The 18307-nt window shown below is 38.4% G+C and overlaps 1 protein-coding gene and 1 pseudogene across 18 annotated transcripts in view; one reads left to right on the forward strand and one right to left on the reverse strand.

The window, feature by feature from the left end:
- The window catches only part of PLEKHA5 (pleckstrin homology domain containing A5), a 242584-nt gene that overhangs the window by 176389 nt on the left and 47888 nt on the right, over window positions 1–18307 (forward strand). For 12 of the 18 annotated variants that reach the window (XM_067695831.1, XM_067695814.1, XM_067695812.1 and 9 more), the window contains 3 exons: window positions 2928–3011; window positions 5843–5962; window positions 6790–6843. In XM_067695831.1, the coding sequence (XP_067551932.1) occupies window positions 2928–3011; window positions 5843–5962; window positions 6790–6843 (258 nt within the window). The remainder of the gene's footprint in view (window positions 1–2927; window positions 3012–5842; window positions 5963–6789; window positions 6844–18307) is intronic. The other 6 variants (XM_067695816.1, XM_067695821.1, XM_067695826.1 and 3 more) reach the window with 2 other exon arrangements.
- Window positions 1616–1936, reverse strand: LOC137202671 (ubiquitin-like protein 5 pseudogene; annotated as a pseudogene).

An 18307-nucleotide genomic window follows, 5' to 3' on the forward strand; every position in this document is an offset into this window, starting at 1 on the left:
ACCACTGCGCCACCAGGGAAGCCCACTTTTTTTTGGTCCATGCCTCGTGGCTTGTGGGATTTTAGTTCCCTGACCAGGGATCAAACCCATGCCCTCATCAGTGAAAACAAGGAGTCCTAACCACTGGACTCCCAGGGAATTCTCGACATATACTTTTTAAAAAATTAAGTTATAGAGATCATGCTTTAACTTGCACCTTAAGTTGGTATAAGCCTTGCTTAGTAGAGTTTTTGAAGTGAATTCGAGTGCTTTGCATCAATCAGCTTTTCATAATGCTGAAGCAGTTGTTTTGATCAGTCACCCTATGTGTGCAGCTGGGTCTCTAATGTCTGTCCTAAAGTAAAAAGGAATTTTCCTGTCACTTTCTTTTTAATTCTAAAGAACACCTTGCTTTATTCCATTTTGAAAAGCACCTTTTCTTATCCTTGCGATGGGCTGACTCCTTCAGTTACATCATTGCATAAAGCATTTGCTTGATTTTTCCATAAATAAGCATTAGATAGAAATTAATAAGTCAATCAGGAATTTTCTTCTGGAGGAAGCTTTAGTTTGTCTCACCAAAAAAAGCTCACTTTGAACTCTGCTGTAGCAAAGGTCAATATTTTGTCACTTCGTACATCCAAAGACTAATAAAAATAGTAACAGTATTCAAGAGAAATCTGATCTAATACAAATTGTCAGTGCGTGGTTGATGAGTGTTTTCATGGCCAAAATTCATCATCTCTTACCACAGCAGGTAAGAGATGCGTGTGTGCTCTCTAGCAAGTTTTCCCAGTCAACTAAACATCTCCTCCTCCCGAAAAACTTCTCCAACATTGCCAGTTTTTCTTTCAAACTGTCCCATCATCTTCCTTGATGTGATCAGTGGTTCTCAAAGTAGGGTTCATGGACCCTTAAGGAGTACCTGGGGGGGTACCTGAGGGTCCCCATGACCCTTTCAGGGAGCCTGTAAGTAAGCTCAGAATTATTTTTATAATAATAATAAGGCATTATTCATTGTGTTACCATTTTCTAATAGTGCGAAAGCAACAGTGGGTGAAAGTACTAGCACCTTAGCCTAAGTCAAGGGAATGGCTCAGACTATACTAGTGGTCATTGTAATGCTTCACTGCCACAGACTTGCCTTAAAAATAAATCCCTTTGATGAAACAGTAAAAGATAATTTTATTCAATCTTGACTTTTCATTCCATAGCATTTTAATATTCTGTGTGATGAAATGGGAAATGTACTTAAAGCATTTCTCTTTGCATACCAAAGTGCTAATAGTTGTCTCAGGGAAAAACACTTGAGTGGTTATTTGAGTTGCCAGCAGAACTAGCTCCGTTTTTGTTTTTGTTTTTGTTTTTCAGCCTCTAAGTTTTTATTAACATGAGTTTTCAAAAATAAGCATCCAGGGACTTCCCTGGTGGTGCAGTGGATATGACTATGCACTCCTAGTACAGGGGGCCTGGGTTCGATCCCTGTTCAGGGAACTAGATCCCACATGCATGCCACAACTAAGAGCCCGCCTGCTGCAACTAAGGAGCCTGCGAGCCTCAACTAAGACCCGGCACAACCAAGTAAATAAAATAAATAAGTATTTAAAAAAAAAAAAACAACAAACAAGCATCCATACTAGTGTTGTGGGATGAGGGAGGGAGAAGAAATTCTGCTGTATTGGTAATAAAGCTCCAGGTTCATCCTGTCATGGATCTCATAGTCCCCCAGAGACACGTGGTCCTTAAAAATCATGTACCACTTCTTCAAAACAATCTTGTTCCAATGGGTGCCAGTTTGGGCTGCAGTCAGCTTCTAAGGTCCCCGATGGTGTCATCAGTATTGCATTTAACTCGGACCTTCGTCCCTAGACGGTCGTTGCAGACAACCTCGATCATCCTGGCTGGAACTCGAATCACCCAGAACCGTCTGATGCCACAACCTTCTCACTCTAGTGCAGAGCCCAGGCCTTTTTTTTTTCTTCTTTCTTTCTTTCTTCTTCTTCTTTTTTCTTTTTAATGAAACACCATTTTTACTTGAAAGAACGAATGACAAACTATAGTTGTTCAGACTTGGTATTTGACAGACACTTCCTCAGAGTGAAACGTTAGCCTGTCACTTCAAGGAAAGCAACCCACAGTACCTGTCACCGACCACAACATTTGAGCTTTCAAGCAAAACTCAGAATTTTGGAAATCTTGTATCTGCCTCTGTGAGCTTGACAGCTCTCTGGTGCTTAAAGGTCAATGATGGTATTAACAGATAGGCGCTACTGATCTTGTAGACTAACATGTGCCAGCATCTGGAACACCTGCATAACCCACTGAGCCAGTGTTTGCCGCATGGCCAGTGTTTGATGTCTCAAAATCATGGATGGGTAAAAGATTCCTTTAAAGTGCAAATAGACCAATGAATGGATGTCAGTGTGACAGAGTACAAAAAGTTCATTGATACGGTTTCAGACACCACTTTGCAACTAACCTTTAAGAAAGTACCACTTTTTGACCTTTAGTGCAGTATCAAAGAACATCTGCAAATATCCAAAAAAGCTATTCAAGTTCTCTTCCCTTTTCCAATTACATATATCGAAGGTGGCTTTTCTTCATGTACTTCCCCTAAAAGAGATGATCACAACAGATCGAATACAGAGGCAGATATGAAAATCCAGCCAGACATTAAAGAGATTTGCAAAACTGTAAAATAATGCCACTCTTGTCGCTAAAATCTCCTTTTTAAGGATGTAAAGGGCTCCTGAGACCAATAAGTTTGAGAACCACTGAGCCATACTGTATGGAATTACTCTGTTCATCAGTGTCTGTATTTTAGTCCTGAAGTTTTAGTATCTGTCTTCTTTCATAAGCACCAATAGCAATTTTAAATGGCATTTTATAATATAATTTTCATCACTGACATTGACCACAGAATTTATACTGTGCCTTCATCTTCCTAGCACATGTATGTGCCTGACAGGAGGTCAATGCCAGCTGGCCTAACCTTACAGTCCGTTAGCCCCCAGAGCCTCCAAGGCAAAACGGTGAGTACGATATCTTTATTTACCATATCATGTTTTATTTATGTGCTACCCATGATAGCACACATCTGACATAGCTTTTAAGTTTGAGTTTTCAGAGAGGTGCCTCCCAGAGAAAAACCATTACTAGTTTTGTGGAACAGATGCTCGTCAGTAGGATTTGGAATCATGTCGCCATTTCAGTGTCTTCCTGATACCTTTCCCTGAACGTCTGACTGCCTAAATACAAGATTCTGTTTTCCAGAATCTTTATAACCTGGGCGGGTGTCTTTGCTTTATAACCTGGGAGAGTTTCTTTACTTCACTGAATGTTAATATCCTCTTCCTTAAAACGGAAGTTGGAGTAGTTCCTTAGGGAAACAAATCCAGCAAGCAACTCTGTGTCTATAGTCAAACCACAGGCCTGTCAAGTTTCTCCTGTGGATTTTTATATAGATTAACTACCTTAGAGCAGAAAAGAAACCGATTTACATATTTATGCAGAGAAAGAGAGACTGTTAGAAATACTAAGTTCAAGCAAGTACTTACCTTTATCATTTCATAGTCAGTGTTATTCCTGTTCACATTGGAAAGGAGTTATGTTACCAGGACACTATTACTCTTCAAATTAAAGAGAAAAGGTGACTTTTCATCACTTCATTTTATTTTAATGGCATTCTTTTATCAGGGGAACTATGCTTTCATATTAGTAGGTAGTCTTAATTTCTGTAAAGATATGATTTGAGGACCATATAGTTGTTCATTATTTAAAATCCTCTTCCTGCAGTAATCAAAACAAGTTTATCTTCTATGTATTTTTCAAACATTGTTTTATTTCATCTCTTACATGCTTAGATATGAGGCAGATTTCTTGGCTTTAAACTGCTTGTGGTTTACTTATTAAAGGCGATAGATATTGCTTGACTATAACTAAAAATTCTTAACTGTTGGAAATTTTAAACATTAGATCGTTGATCTGGCAAACAGACCTTAATCATAAGATAATGCTAAGTATCGTATTATGAAAGTTTCTCTTCTACCTTGCTCCCTCTAGTGGATATTTAGGACAAAATTTATTTACCACGTCCTCCTTTTGGAGGAATCAATTGTGCCTCTTTTTATTTTGCCACAAATTTAAACATCTAGCAAACTTATTGTAATCTTTCATGCTTTTGAAAATCTCTTTAACTCCATAAGTAATAAAGAGTTTTAAGGTTTCTTCTTTTAGTATTTCTGTCACATATCCCTCTGGGTCTTAGGCTATCTAATCCCTTACCCCACTCTCCTTTCTCTCTGGCAAGACCTCTAGAGCTTGATATGACGACATAAGATATGGACTGTCTCACAGTCATGAGGTCACAAGATGTGGTTGGCCTCAGAGCAAAAGCATCTCTTCTGTTCCTGTTAAGAAGTTTCTTCTTTAAGTCACACATGCACACACATTCTTTTGACTGTTAAGAAGCTATTGTCTCCTCTGTGTGGATACTCAGAGAATCCAATAGTAACTATGGTTTACTTCTGACATTTTTTCCTCTTGAAGGCAATAACCTTTAATGTAACTTCAAGTAACAGTTAAAATTGATTTATAACAGATACAGACTACTATACATAAAACAGATAAGTAACAAGGATTTACTGTATAACACAGGAAACTATTCAATATCTTATAATAACCTATATAGGAAAATGATCTAAAAATATATATATATATGTAACTGAATCACTTTGCCATATACCTGCAACTAACATAAAAATCAACTATACTTCTATTTTCTAAAAAATGATTTGTGACCCTAAAAATATTATTTTTTTATGGAAAGTAAAGAGCAACAGCAAATGAACAGAACAGAAGAGAGCTAAGTGTAACGCTGTGCTGTCGGCAAAACAAGTCAATCTCGGGAACGCTTTTTGGCTCGGAAGTTTTAAGAGCACAGCTGTAGCTCTTAAGTGAACAGAGTCTCCCTGTGGTCTCTGTGCAGTTTTTAATCATAACAAAGCTCAGTCAAACACCGAATGATATTTTATGGCCTGTAAGACTGCCAATGACCATACTTTACTGCATTTCTAACGAAAAAAAATATATCGGATTGGCCTGTTAAGGAATTGTATCTACCTTTGAAAGTTTATTCCCCTCAGAGATCAGAGTAACCAATCAGGAACCAAAAGGTTCTCTGCTCTCCGCCAAGGGTGGAAGGAGGGTTTATGCGCACATGGAAACTTTCTGTGTGTAGTAAATACATTTTTTTCTTCCTTAAAAATAAAAACTGGTCTTTTGGTCAATATAAAATATCCTGTGAAAACACTAACAGTGACATTTAAAAATATAACTGGGAAGCAGTTAATAGAGCTCAGGTACTGACTGAGCTTAATGATGTGAAGATGTCATCCAAGTTTTACATGAATTTTAATTCTTTTTGTTTTACCTTCTGTTCTCTAAGATAGAGTGTTGGGCATGCAGGTAGTGTTCTATTGCTATAAAAGTCTGAGGTGTCATTTTTAAACATCTCATTAAAATGTATTTTAATAATAGCTCTCATGTACAAACCTTTATAATGGTGGGGGGTTTTTTGGCATTGCACTTCTTTATACTTAAGATTTAAATTTTCTCTCAGGAGTTCTGAGAAAATGCCTTAATAGACTGTTGTTTTGCTGTATCTTACCAAGTAATACTGTTCCTTCTATTTCTCTAGATATCTATGCATTTATGTATGACCTATCATCATAGTGCCTAGGCACTATGTTTGATGTCAACCATAAGAGGATACTTGCCAAGAAATCTTGGTTTAATATCTGTCACTTAAGACCACAATTAATCTGTTTTCCACTGTTTGGATTCTTAAATTGTACTCCTTCAGCCAGAGGAGCTTACGCTGCTGCTTATAAAGCTGAGACGGCAGCAAGCGGAACTGAGTAGTATCCGGGAGCACACGTTAGCACAGCTCATGCAGCTAAAGCTCGAGGCGCACAGCCCAAAGGTCAGCTATGGAGAGATGTGTCTGTGTGTCTGCTCTTGTCAGTCACGCTGAGCCATTCATTATTAATCGGTTTGATCAGCGTCATTCCCGTGAGCATGAGCCCATCCCACCACTGCGGCGACGACATCGGGATCTCCTATTGACCCTTTGAGAATTCCCTTGGTTATACGATATTAAAGGAAAACGTGGGTCGGCTGCATTTCTTCGTAGCCTTCCACCCACCCACTCACCCACCAACTCTTGGTTGTGAGGGAGGAAATGCATGCAGACTTCAGAATACTATTGTCATTCCTCAAACACTAACTACCACCTCCGGTAAAACAGATATTGAAGAGTCCCGTCGTTTCCCATAAAGTAATAAGTTGAGAAGTGATTAGCGTTTTAATAGTACTGCCTTTTAAATGTCAAAGATTAATTTCGTGTGTTCTTGATTTTTAAAATGAACACACGTAAACATTTCTCAAAGGGTTTAATAGCCTCTGGTTATATGAGAAACATCCAAAGAAGTAGTAACATATTGCAGAAAAGAATTAACATGTAAAGCTTCTAACCTTGAGTCTGCTAAAGCCATTTGAAGGATTTTTCTGCTTAATGTTTCAGCTTATATGCATGTCTACTTAATTTCTTACAAAACTAAGTGTAATTTATAATCATTGAATGCATCATCTGTGCCGTTTACAGGGGAGCATGTGTGTGGAAGTCGTTGTGTGCTGTGGTATAATATAGGTTGTGACAAACTACCTGTTTTCCCTGTTTCAAAATTGACCTTTTCATGAATTCCGCACCCTCTTTCTCTGTCCGTTTGTACCTTGATTGATGCCTACTAGAATGAAATCCTTTCACATCACCTTCAAAGGAACACCATATATTTGGATCATCAGGTGGGCCTTGAAGAATTTTTCTTACTTCTCATACCTTATGTTTTAATGTTTTCAATGTAGTACAATTTTCGGGCTACTCAGATATTTCAGTCGTTTTGCGTTAATAGTGTGACTTTTACAAGTGGCAGGCTAAGAGACCCCTCACCAGGGGAATTCAGGAATACCAGAAGAAGCAGGTTAGAAAGGACAGTTGTGGAGATGAGGTGGGATACAAATGCCAGCTCTCTGGAAATTGAGAGCCTGGATTCTCTAGATTTCTTTTTTCTTATCCCAAGAATACTTGTACTTATTGGCTTGTATCAGCTTGGAGGTGACCTAATTAAAGAAATAGGCACGCAGCTGTGAATGCCTTGTTGAAGGCCAGGAGGAGGTGGGTGTGGCGCTCTCTGTATTCCCAAGGGGAGGTTAACGATGGGTAAATGTTGAAAAGTGAGTGGAAGTTGATGAACAAGGACTGACACTCCTAAATGTTGGCGTCTATGAACTACCATGTTAATATTTAATTTTAATTTGATGAGGATTTTTTATATGTTCTTAAACATAAAATTTCTTCTAGTGGCTGCTTTCTTTTTGCATATAAATTAGGCTAGAATTTTCTTTAGCTTGTCTTCAAAACGTTCAAACTTGAATATTTTATCAAATGAAAGAGGTTACTGCGGAAAATGCTGTAAGACAGTATTTACATATTTATATTTGCCCTGTTTGAAACAAAATAATAATGTACTGCTTTAAATTAGTTATATTTAAAGAGGGATTTTGCATTAGGATGACCCTTGAAAGGATGTTCAATCATTTTTCTTTTAATTTTTAAAAGAAATATGCTTTTGTTAATTTGTAATTTATTTTCCCACAAAATGTTTTCATCATAGTTTTGCCCATTGGAATGCTTTAGAAATCAGCATTTCATGAATCCAAACTCTAGTCTTCACTTCAGAGACTGGTGCTATTAAATTTAACCACAGTGTACATTATACAATCTAATAAAGACATGTTTGCCAACAAAATAGTAAGATAAGCCTTCCCTCAAAATTCCACACTGCCAGAAAGCTTCTAAGATACATGGGGAATAACTTTCTTAAAAGCACCTCTGTCTATAAAGCTAGAGATCGTTCTGACAAATGATGGGATATTACAAAAATTAGGGTTAAAAACGACGATATGAATGTGACTCTGAAGTTATCTAGAATCTCTGGAAATAAACTTAGTGGTTTATTAATCTATTGTTAATTTACTGCTCACCTCAGTAAATCAAAACTGGCATTGCAGACACATAGAACTTGAGCAGCTCTTGGGAAAGGACAGGTAAATATATCGAAAAGACCACCATTTGCTAAGATGATGCCTCTCCTCACCTCCCTTTCCCGGATTGAGCTGTTTCTTCCCTTGGCCTTACTGGCCCAGATCCAGTTGAGGCTTCTGTTCCCGTCCTTTGCTCCCTTGGCAAGGTGACTTCTACAATCTCAACTTTTAGGCGACGCGCTAAGGAGCGCCGCTCTAGAAAGTGGAAAAGGCAAGGAAATGGGATCTCCCCTAGAGCCTCTGAAGGGAGCATGGCCCTGCCCACACTTTGGTTTTGGCCCATTGAGATGATTTCCGACTTCCAGCCTCCAGAAGTATAAGAGAATAAATGTGTGTTGTCTTTTAATTAATTAATTAAAATTAAAATCTCAACTTTGTATCGATCCTCTCTGTTCTGTCAACATGTCAGCAGAGCTTTTCCAGTAACTCACCTTTTTCTTGTATTAGATCCCAAAATAGTTATATTATTCCACTTTTAAAATTTTGTGATAATGAGAAGAATTGTAGAATTTGATTGTTTAAATGATGATTTGCATTGAAATAAGACTATTTCTGATGGCAAAAATTGGACCATTTTTAGATAATAATTAGACAGTGCATAAAAAACATGGTGAGGGCTTTGCCCAGAAACTCAGATATGCCTAAATGTGTACATCCTTAAGGTTTCCTAAGGAAAAATCTCTCTTTAAATAAATCAAAAAATTTTATGATTTCAAATAATTGCATTTAATATAAATGAAATATTTACCTTTGAACTGTCCTGTATTTTACATCAGTAGTAAGGTTATTAAGTTATGTAGAAAGAATTCTTGGTAATGTTGAATTTTAATGAAATTTTTCATTCACTCAGCTCAAACATTTCCAGCTTTTAATCTTGTTACTGCCAGTAGCCGATTCTAGGTGACCAGGTGTATTTTTATGGGCATTATTGGTTGCCTGGGTTTATAAACTGATTCACGAGTTTTATATAATTATAAATTTGAAAGTAGATTTTAAAACCTGAAAGTCAGAGGCTCTGGTCACATTTTATAGAACTGTATATCATACCAAGAGAACAGATACTAATTGATACTCTTCCGACACTTATTCTGCTCGCTCAAATAAATCATCAGAATAACCTAAGGCCAACATTTAATTGATTTAAATTCTCTTAATCCCTATCACTATTCATGAAAAATAGAACCAGAGGGTAGTCTCTGAGTTACTTCAGAGGTAAATTCTTTTCTGATATTATAACAAATAAAAAATAAAAATGCCTTGTCTGAAATTCTGAAGATTTACATATTATACAGTCAGTCGAAAACTCTTGTCTTCTGGTGCCATATCACCATCATGAGGACAAGTCATGTACTGAAGTGTTTTTAAAAATAACAAAAGCTGTACTAATTATATGGTATAATTTTCTTCTGCTTTTTGTTTTATTCTGAAGTACGCTATTATAGTTTATGTTTTTATAGCCCAGTTCATAGACTGTTCAATGTCTACATTTCTTAAGACGAGCCTAGGTTTGTCATTTTTATGAATTTTAAGATAAAGCCCCAAAGTATAACCTGTGAAAGTATAATAATCCTAACTGGGTACTTTATGAACCTCATCCAGGTTCTATTTCGAAAATGAATAAATACATAATATATCAGTAACTCATTTTCTTCTCATTTAGCTTAGTCATCACTGAACGTTAGAGAAGCTTTTGGGTACCGTTTAAGTGAAACTTGGAAATTTCATCCTACAGTATACCTCTGGAATGGATTTGACATTGTCTTTTCCCTCGTTCATTCCTCTACTACCAGAATATTGGAGAGGGGAGAAAGGCCATAAGTGCAATCTTGCAGTGACCCTGTACTTGCCAGGAAGTTGGAGTAAATTCGAGATTATCAGCAGTTGTAAGGGCATCCCCTCCTGGAGAATGGAGTGTCCTGTTGCTGTTCTTTGACAGTGAGGGAAAAGAGACTGTCTTGATATATTTTCTTTTTTTCTCAGAACAGGGCAGATTGAGCCTGAGTTTTAGAGCTATATGACCCTGCTGAACATGTATTTGATGACTAGGAGTTCCTAATATTTCGTGGAGCCACGTGCATATCATCTGTTTGAAGCCAGCGTAACAGGTTCCCATAGAAGCTGACTGTTATCAACCTCCTGCTGTTCAGCTGGGGCATATATATCCCCTTCAGCAGGTCTAACATGGCGAGTAGGGACTTCATTTTCTTACTCTTGTCCCTTACGAGGATTTCCTCCGGTATCTAGTTCTTGGCTCCTGTAGTGTGGACCAGGACTGGTTGTACTGAGCAAAGGAATGAAGCTGGGATCGTAGAAACTAGAGCAGGGGCTGAGGAGAGGGAACTAGGCAAGGCCTCTGTGGGTGAAGAGGTAGAGCAGGGGCTGGAGCTTCTTCGATCAGTCGTAAAGGGAGGATTTATAGGATTGGGGAGATGAGGCCATGTTCCCATGCCTTCATCCATCTTCTTCCCTCCATTTGTTTCTTTCTTCCTCACTTGCTTTTTCTTTCTTTTTCTGTTAGTGATTGCAGAGCAGTTACGAGGGAAGTTCTGCCAGCTTTCCATGTAGGCCATGGTAACAGAAAATAAGTCGCTTAAGAACTGAGATGAAGAAATGTGTAGGGGGCTCCCCTGGTGGCGCGGTGGTTGAGAGTCAGCCTGCCGATGCAGGGGACGCGGGTTCGTGCCCCGGTCTGGGAAGATCCCACATGCCGTGGGGCGGCTGGGTCCGTGAGCCATGGCCGCTGAGTCTGCGCGTCTGGAGCCTGTGCTCCGCAACGGGAGAGGCCACAACAGTGAGAGGCCCGCGTACTGCAAAAAAAAAAAACCAAAATTATGACATTCTGCCTCTACCCCTGTCCCTTCAAGAGTCACTGTAGTTAACTGCATCAGAAACAGCTGCATGAGAACGGGAAAGGAAGGGAAATCCCTCAGTCAGTCACACCTGTGTTGGGGATGGCCAAAAGTTCTTTGTGAAAAGAATATGACTCTGCTACGGATAATTTTATGAAATTCATTTGCCCCTACCCATCTGGAGCCATCTCCCCCACCCCCCAGCATGGAGCATACCTAAGTCATTTCTGAATTTAGCATCAAATGGTATATTCTTTAACACCAGATGGCTAAGGGACCTTATCCTCAAATTTTCATGGAAAAGCTGGAAGTTTCTCATAACAAACCAGTTTGCCATAGTACAAGAAAGGAAAAATACAGCTCAAGCATACCTGTGGAGTTCTTTGTTGCATGGAAATGTTGAAGGTTAGCAAGTCAGTAGCTCAATCCTTCTTTTATCAGCACATTTTTTTTAAGTATGAGCAAACGCTTGAGAGAAGAGTCATTTTTGATCATACTAACCTCTAAAACATCTTGAAGAGTAAGCTGAAGTTTCTAATTTGCAAAAGTTTTGTAGTAGCATTCAGGTTTTATAATGTAATTCTTTTATAAAGATTAATATTTTATGAGCCGTGCGCTAAAACTACTAGTGACTTTTGGAAGAAGTCTGATATTCTATTAATATTACTGGTTGCTGTGGACATTGCTCATCAGCATGCTTTCTGTATCCTTTCAAGAAACCACAATGTAGAAACAGGAGCTCTGACCACTTTTAAACATACTTATGCCAAGGGAAATGCAAAAAGGTTAACTGGGTGTATGTAATTGGTACTGAAACCATTCAAGGTAAAAATCTCAGTACTTTCTTGCCTTTTGTTCTTGTGTTCATGAAAGACAGCTTCCCTATAAGGGAAGAAATGCTAACAAGATGATTGAAAAGATTCTTGATGGCTTTCATTGTTGTCCATTCAGCAACCTCATTCTATTGAGCTATTAAGCAAGATCCCATTTTCTCTAATATTTGAAGGGGTCCTAGAGCTTCTATTTTTAGGGATGACTGAGAGCTACAGGAGCTAATGTTTCTAGGGGATACAGAAAAGGCATTTGAAAAAAGCAAACTGGAAAATTGAAAGAATATTATTGAACACTTACTGACCCAAACTAGTTACATAGTGTAGAATATCTGTATTTTCTTTTGCTGTGCTATTCAGAGCATTCCTCTCTCTCTCTCTCTCTCTCTCTCTCTGTCTCTCATACACCATTCCTCCTTTCTTCTTTTTCTGTCTCTCCCTTCCTCTGTATATTTGATCATAGAAGTGGGAGAGGGAGATGACACTGAGAAAATTCTTAATCAGGATATGACATCATAATGGCAGAATATAAATAAATGGACAGTGGGTAGATTAGAATTTAGAAAGTGGAAAGATTTAATACATGTGTGTCAGTACTCTGATCTCTCAGCCTATCGGATGCTTAACCATTATTATATGGGTCTCCTGTTTCTTACCAGTGACTCATCAGGCCCTTCTTGATAACTGTTTTCACCCCTCTCAACCCTAACTGGGGAAGTGCCCTGTTTCTTGGTGTTCTCTCATCTGAACATTCATCTACTCATTATTTTACTAGTTCTCTCTTTGTTACTTTTCATCTCTAGCCCCTGGGTTTCTCCCAGAAAGCAGAGCCTGTGATGTGGGCTTCCTTGATGTGGGCTTGTTTGCAGGAAGTTTATTTTGGGAAGTGATTCCAAGGTACAGGAGTAAAGAGAGTGAGACTATATACTATCAACTACCATAGGCAACTGGGGCCTCATCTGATACTTGTTAACAAATAGAAACCCAGCTGAACTAGAGAAGAGTACTCACTCCCGTCTTCCACTGACCAAGGATTGTCCCTTGAGACTAACTCTCTAGCACACTGAGGTTATGCATACATGAGCACCCAGTGGGTTCCCATACACCCAGCAAGACCTGAAACCGAAGATGTGGAGAGGGGCACAAAAGGCATCTAAAACACCACTCTCTGCAGTTTCCGTTACGTAGGTATAGTTGCTCACAGAGATCTCCATTTGGAAGTTCTGCCTTCAGTACATCTCCAGCATGTCCAAAATTAAGGTTGTTATCTGATCCCTCAATTCCCTGACCAAAAAACTGAAAGCAGAAGTGGTTCAAAATATTGGTCACCTTTAACCCCATTGATGTAACAGACATTTATTGAACACATCATCCTTGGGGAGGAGCTTGATGGACTTCGAGAAGGATTAGGACCTTTCTTTAGCTGTTTGCTTAGACCTAGAACATAAAGTGGGAAAAGAGGAAAGTCTCCTCCAGCTATGGCTCGGACAGCCTCTCACAGCCTGGTGGATGAAAAGAAAAACAACTGGCAGGCTACTTGGAAGGACCCCCAATGTGATGGTCCTTGGCACCCTGCCTGCTGTTCCACCACTTTGAGTGTGGAGATTCTACAAATTTATAAAAATGGCAGAATTAAGTCATCCAGCCTCCTGGAGTTGTATTACGTTCTCCTAATATTTCATGTGCCCAACACCAACTCCTGTTAATGCTAACGATACCTTGAAACTGGAGTTAAAAGTACTTTCAAAACACTTTTACTGAAAACAGGAAAATCATGCGATTCTGTAGAACCATCCAAACAGATTTTACTTTAGCTGGTACATAATATCTGCATGGTGTTTAGTCAGGATCATAGAAGCCACCAAAACACCTTCCACGTACTAGCTCCTTGTTATACCATTTAGTCAACAAATCCTGGCAGTGCTCAAAGCACCTGCCTCATTGTCTTTCAGCTAACTCAGGAAACTTCAAACTCCCGGTTCCCTACAAAATAAAGTCTCTTTTTGGTTTGTCACTCAAGCCCTCGTTTCATCACCACCAGCCCCTACCAGCCTGTGAAACACTTCCTCCCCCATAAACCCTTTTCTGCAGCCAGCGCCCCATCGTTTCTCAGATACTACAGAAGCACCCCCATTCTCTACAATGTGCACCTGCCCAGCGTCTGTCCATCCTAATAGCATAAGTATCACTTCACAGTTTTCAAAGTGCTGTAATATACCGTGTCCCATCTGCTTCTAATACTTGCCTCTGCAGCATGTGGCCAGTTACTTTTATCCCCAGTCACGTTGAATGACTTGTCCAAAATCACAAAGCTAGGATGAATACCTTGTATTAGTGAATTTTCTTTCTTTTTTAAATCTATTCTTCCTTCAAAATCAGGAGTTGTTCTTGTACCTATAGAATAGTTCTGTTTCAGGTTGCTGATCTTTGTTACCTGAAGAATACCAGCTCTTGGTTATATAACTGGTTATTCTCCTATCGAACAAGACGGGAAAATGAAAACAAAATTTCCCCACCCCTCCGAAAATGCATAATATTTCTACAGTTCCACAGTTTATTTACAAAAGCAGATATTTTAATAAGCCAATTATTGTGGCTTTTGTTTGCTTCTGTCTTATTTGAATGTATTTTTTCAGAAAGTTCATTCAGCAGAGATTTATGGAGCTCAGTGTCAGGCAGGATGTTAGCTTGCAAAGTGGAATTGTAAATGATTTTCAAAGCTCAGGAAGGAAACAAAGTTGAGCATAAATGCCAGAGTCATTTCTGGGATCAACCTAAGGATGTGATTATGTAGTTAAAACATAAGCTGATAAATCTTTGAATTAATGGTAGGAATTCTGCTACTCAGTGCCAATTTTAACTCAGTAAGAATACAATTGCTATTAATAAAACCCAGATCCTGTATCTAGAAGATATTTTACTTTTGATTTAAAGCTCAAATGTATTTTTCTAGTATATTTACCCATTGACCAGAACAAATACTTTTTTTTTAGCTAACAGAGATGTAAGATTTTCACTTTCGGAATGTTTTGTCCCTTTAAAATAGTATTGTTTTATGGTATCGTTTCACAAAATGCTTGCAAAGAAGAGAAATATGTGACCATTTCAAACACAATATTTATTTATTTCCACCATAAAGCATTTTTACAAAATGTATTTTGAGCTTTTTTAATATTTTCAGTTGCCTGTGGATGCCAGGAATAAAGATGTTGGCATCAGATAATACATTACTTAAAGTTAAAGGAACAATTTAAAAAAAAAAAAAAACAGTCCTTAATAAGGAAAACAGGTTTAAGCCACTGAAGTAAAAATCAGATCTATAAAATGTATCCTGTAGCCAAAAGGATTTTAATTTTATTTTAAATTCTTGAGACTCGTAGGTGAAAAAGGATGAAACTGACGGTAAGTAAATTATATATGTAAATTATTTGGAAAGACATTAGCCTAGACCTTAAAAGTTTCCTTCAAAATATACCACAGGTATATACCTCAAGATGGTGGCTTAAAAAAGTCAGCAATTTAAATAAGGTTGTGTGTAGACATTGCCCTCCTTTTGTTCTGCTGGATTAGGGGTGTTTTCATATTTCTCAATAAATGGACCTTATTCCTGAAGCCAGTACTTAACAGCATCAGTCAGTCTAGAAATGCTCTTTTTTTTTTTTCCTTCTTTTCTTTCAAGGAAATGTCGGATACATTTGACTTCTGTGTTAGTGTCGCAATTTGTTTTTTCTTTCTTTGTTTTTAATCTGTGTTTCTCCCTTGAAGAAAAAGAGGATATGTTGTATGGTCTAGCTACATCATTTAAAGTACCACTGATTTTTCTGAATACATACAATAGTGATACTTTCCCAGAGTTTTACATTTAGAAACCATACATAGCATAGAAGAGTTTGTTCTGATTGCTTTAAAATTTCCAAAGAAATAGACCTCCATACTTTGCCCCATCGGCTATAAAGAGACTTATTTACATTCTTCTATTTAAAAAGTCACTTCAGATTTTCCTGCTTCCTGTTAAACAATGCGTGGTTTCTATAGGTAGTCATACCCTTCAATCTCAGGTTCTCGGACTTTCAGAAGTGCCTGGAATGAGAGTGGAAGGCATTTACATTGTCATTATCCAAATGACCTGTTTACAAAGGCCCCTGCATTCCTCACAGCTTCACCCTGGGCATGTCAAATTCTCTAGCCTTTTATTTTTGCCACACATCTTAGAAGTTTATTGATCTAGACACAGGAGGACATTCTTGAGAGATGGATTCTTCAGTGATTAGGCTATCAGGGTTTTTGGCTATTGTTAAGACAGATTCCCAACTTAAAAATTCTTTTTCTAAGGTGTCTTTAAGAACTCAGGAAAAATCCATTTTCCATTTGAATGGAAAATGACAGCACAGAGATGGGTTATCAGTGAAGGACAAAAGCTCTGTAGGGCGGATAGAAATCATCCTGACTTCTTGCACCCGCCCCCAAAAGAGGGAGGAAGCTGTTACTGCAGAATTCAGACTCGAGGAAACTCATTTACTCGACAGAGCTTGGGCAGATGTTTTCCCTTACGGGAATGAGATCCAAATCTAGGGGGAAATTATACTTACTTTACTGGTCTAGAATTTCTAGACTTACAATCTAGTATAATAGCCACTAGCCATATGTGGCTACTTAAGTTAGTTACACTTTTATAAAAATAAGATTCATTTTCTCTGTCACACGGGCCGCATTTCAGGGGCTGAGGAGTCATTGGTGTGGCATGTTGGACTACACTAATGGAGAACATTTCCATCATCAGAGAAAGTTCTGTTGGACAATGCTATTCTAGATGAATCATTATGTAAACTTTTCAAAGAGCAGTTAAGGGACTTCCCTGGCAGTCCAGTGGTTAGGACTCTGCGCTTCCACTGCAGGAGGCTCGGGTTTGATCCCTGGTCGGGGAGCTAGGATCCCGCATGCCGCGCGGCCAAATAAATAAATAGCAATTAAGCCACTACTTAACCACTTCTTAAACCGAAAGGGGGATTGGGAAATTAATCTTCCCAAGGATAAATTATATGAATGACTGTCCTGGCTTTGCTCACTGCTAGTCTTTCTTCTTCCCCCTAAAAATTATTCTGGAGCATTTATCTCATGACTTACAATATCCTGTTCCTTCTGCATCCCTAGCTGGTCCAATTTCTGTAGAGACAGAGACTTTGAAGCGGATATTAGAAGTTGCCACTGGCAACTGGAAATTGGATTCGTAATAATACCCCACCCCCCCACCCCGTGATTCTGCTGAGTCCACTAATATTATTAATAAGGAGATTCAGTTGATTTTTTAAGGGGGTTAAGTCTCTTAATGCTGTATTTCATACAAAGACAAGACTATTTTAGTCTACATGCAATATACTTGTGTTTAGATCATTAGTTTGAAATTTTTCATCTTTTGATAGTTGCACAGGTATCCTGACCAACATTTAGTACCAACTCATCAAGACGTTGAAGAATTCCTTATTGGTGATGGTTGAATTGGTCCTCAATGACGTAAATTAGTGCCAGGGTAGGACCATTGTTCTCAAGCCTGATTTCCTGTCATACCTACCGGCGGATCTTTAGAAAGACAAAAACAAAGTACAATTCTCAAGGCTGTCTGCCCCCCAGCCCCCAGTGAGAGTTGCCAGAGCCCACTCTGTTTTGAAAACTCCACAGGTGATTTATTTTTTCTCCTCAGTCAGGTTTGAGAACTACTGAGATAAATAATGACAAGGAAAGCCAAGGAAAGAGGAGATGTCTGGGGGTTTTTTTGAAACATAAAACACTATCTTAGTGCTTTCTAACCTTTTTCCTACATGGCCCACATAGAAAAGTGACAGTAGGTGTGCACACCTTGACAGAAACTTGAGGCCGTGCTGTTGGGAGCGTGTTAGGCACTCTGAGGACTGAGGTGGTCCCCAACTCCAGACACCTGGAACCCTTTCCCAGCCCGCAGGTGTCAGTTGGGAGGTTCCACTCAAGATCCTGCAAGCTGTGACACGGTTGCATAGAATTGTGTTGAGTAAGTTTTTTGGTGATGGGTTTTTAAATCAAGATATTTCTAACAGTAACATCAAAGGATGCTCTATTCATACTAGCCCAACATACCTCAAACCTCAGAAGGAGGCTGGAGTTAAGTATCTCATTTTCTAGGTGGTTTTTGTAAACATTTGGACTTACAAATTTCAAGTAAAAATATGTCTTTGTTGTAAACAGAAATATATTGGCATTGCCTAACTGTATTTCCAAGATATTTCCACTTTAAGTTTTCTTATTTATTGCTGAAGTTAATTATGAAAATAGTGTCATCCCCAATTCATACATTCTCATTTTTATTATTATAAAATAGTGGGCCTTTTATAATAGCTTTATAATTTAGCAATTAATTGGAAACTAAACCTGTATTACCGTTTAGTTCAAAGAAGGAATTAAAGCAGGAAGCGAAGCATTTAACTCATTTTCAAGTAAATTATTAAACATCCCCCA

The sequence above is a fragment of the Pseudorca crassidens genome, chromosome 11 (assembly GCF_039906515.1).
Source record: "Pseudorca crassidens isolate mPseCra1 chromosome 11, mPseCra1.hap1, whole genome shotgun sequence".
Taxonomy (NCBI): domain Eukaryota; kingdom Metazoa; phylum Chordata; class Mammalia; order Artiodactyla; family Delphinidae; genus Pseudorca; species Pseudorca crassidens.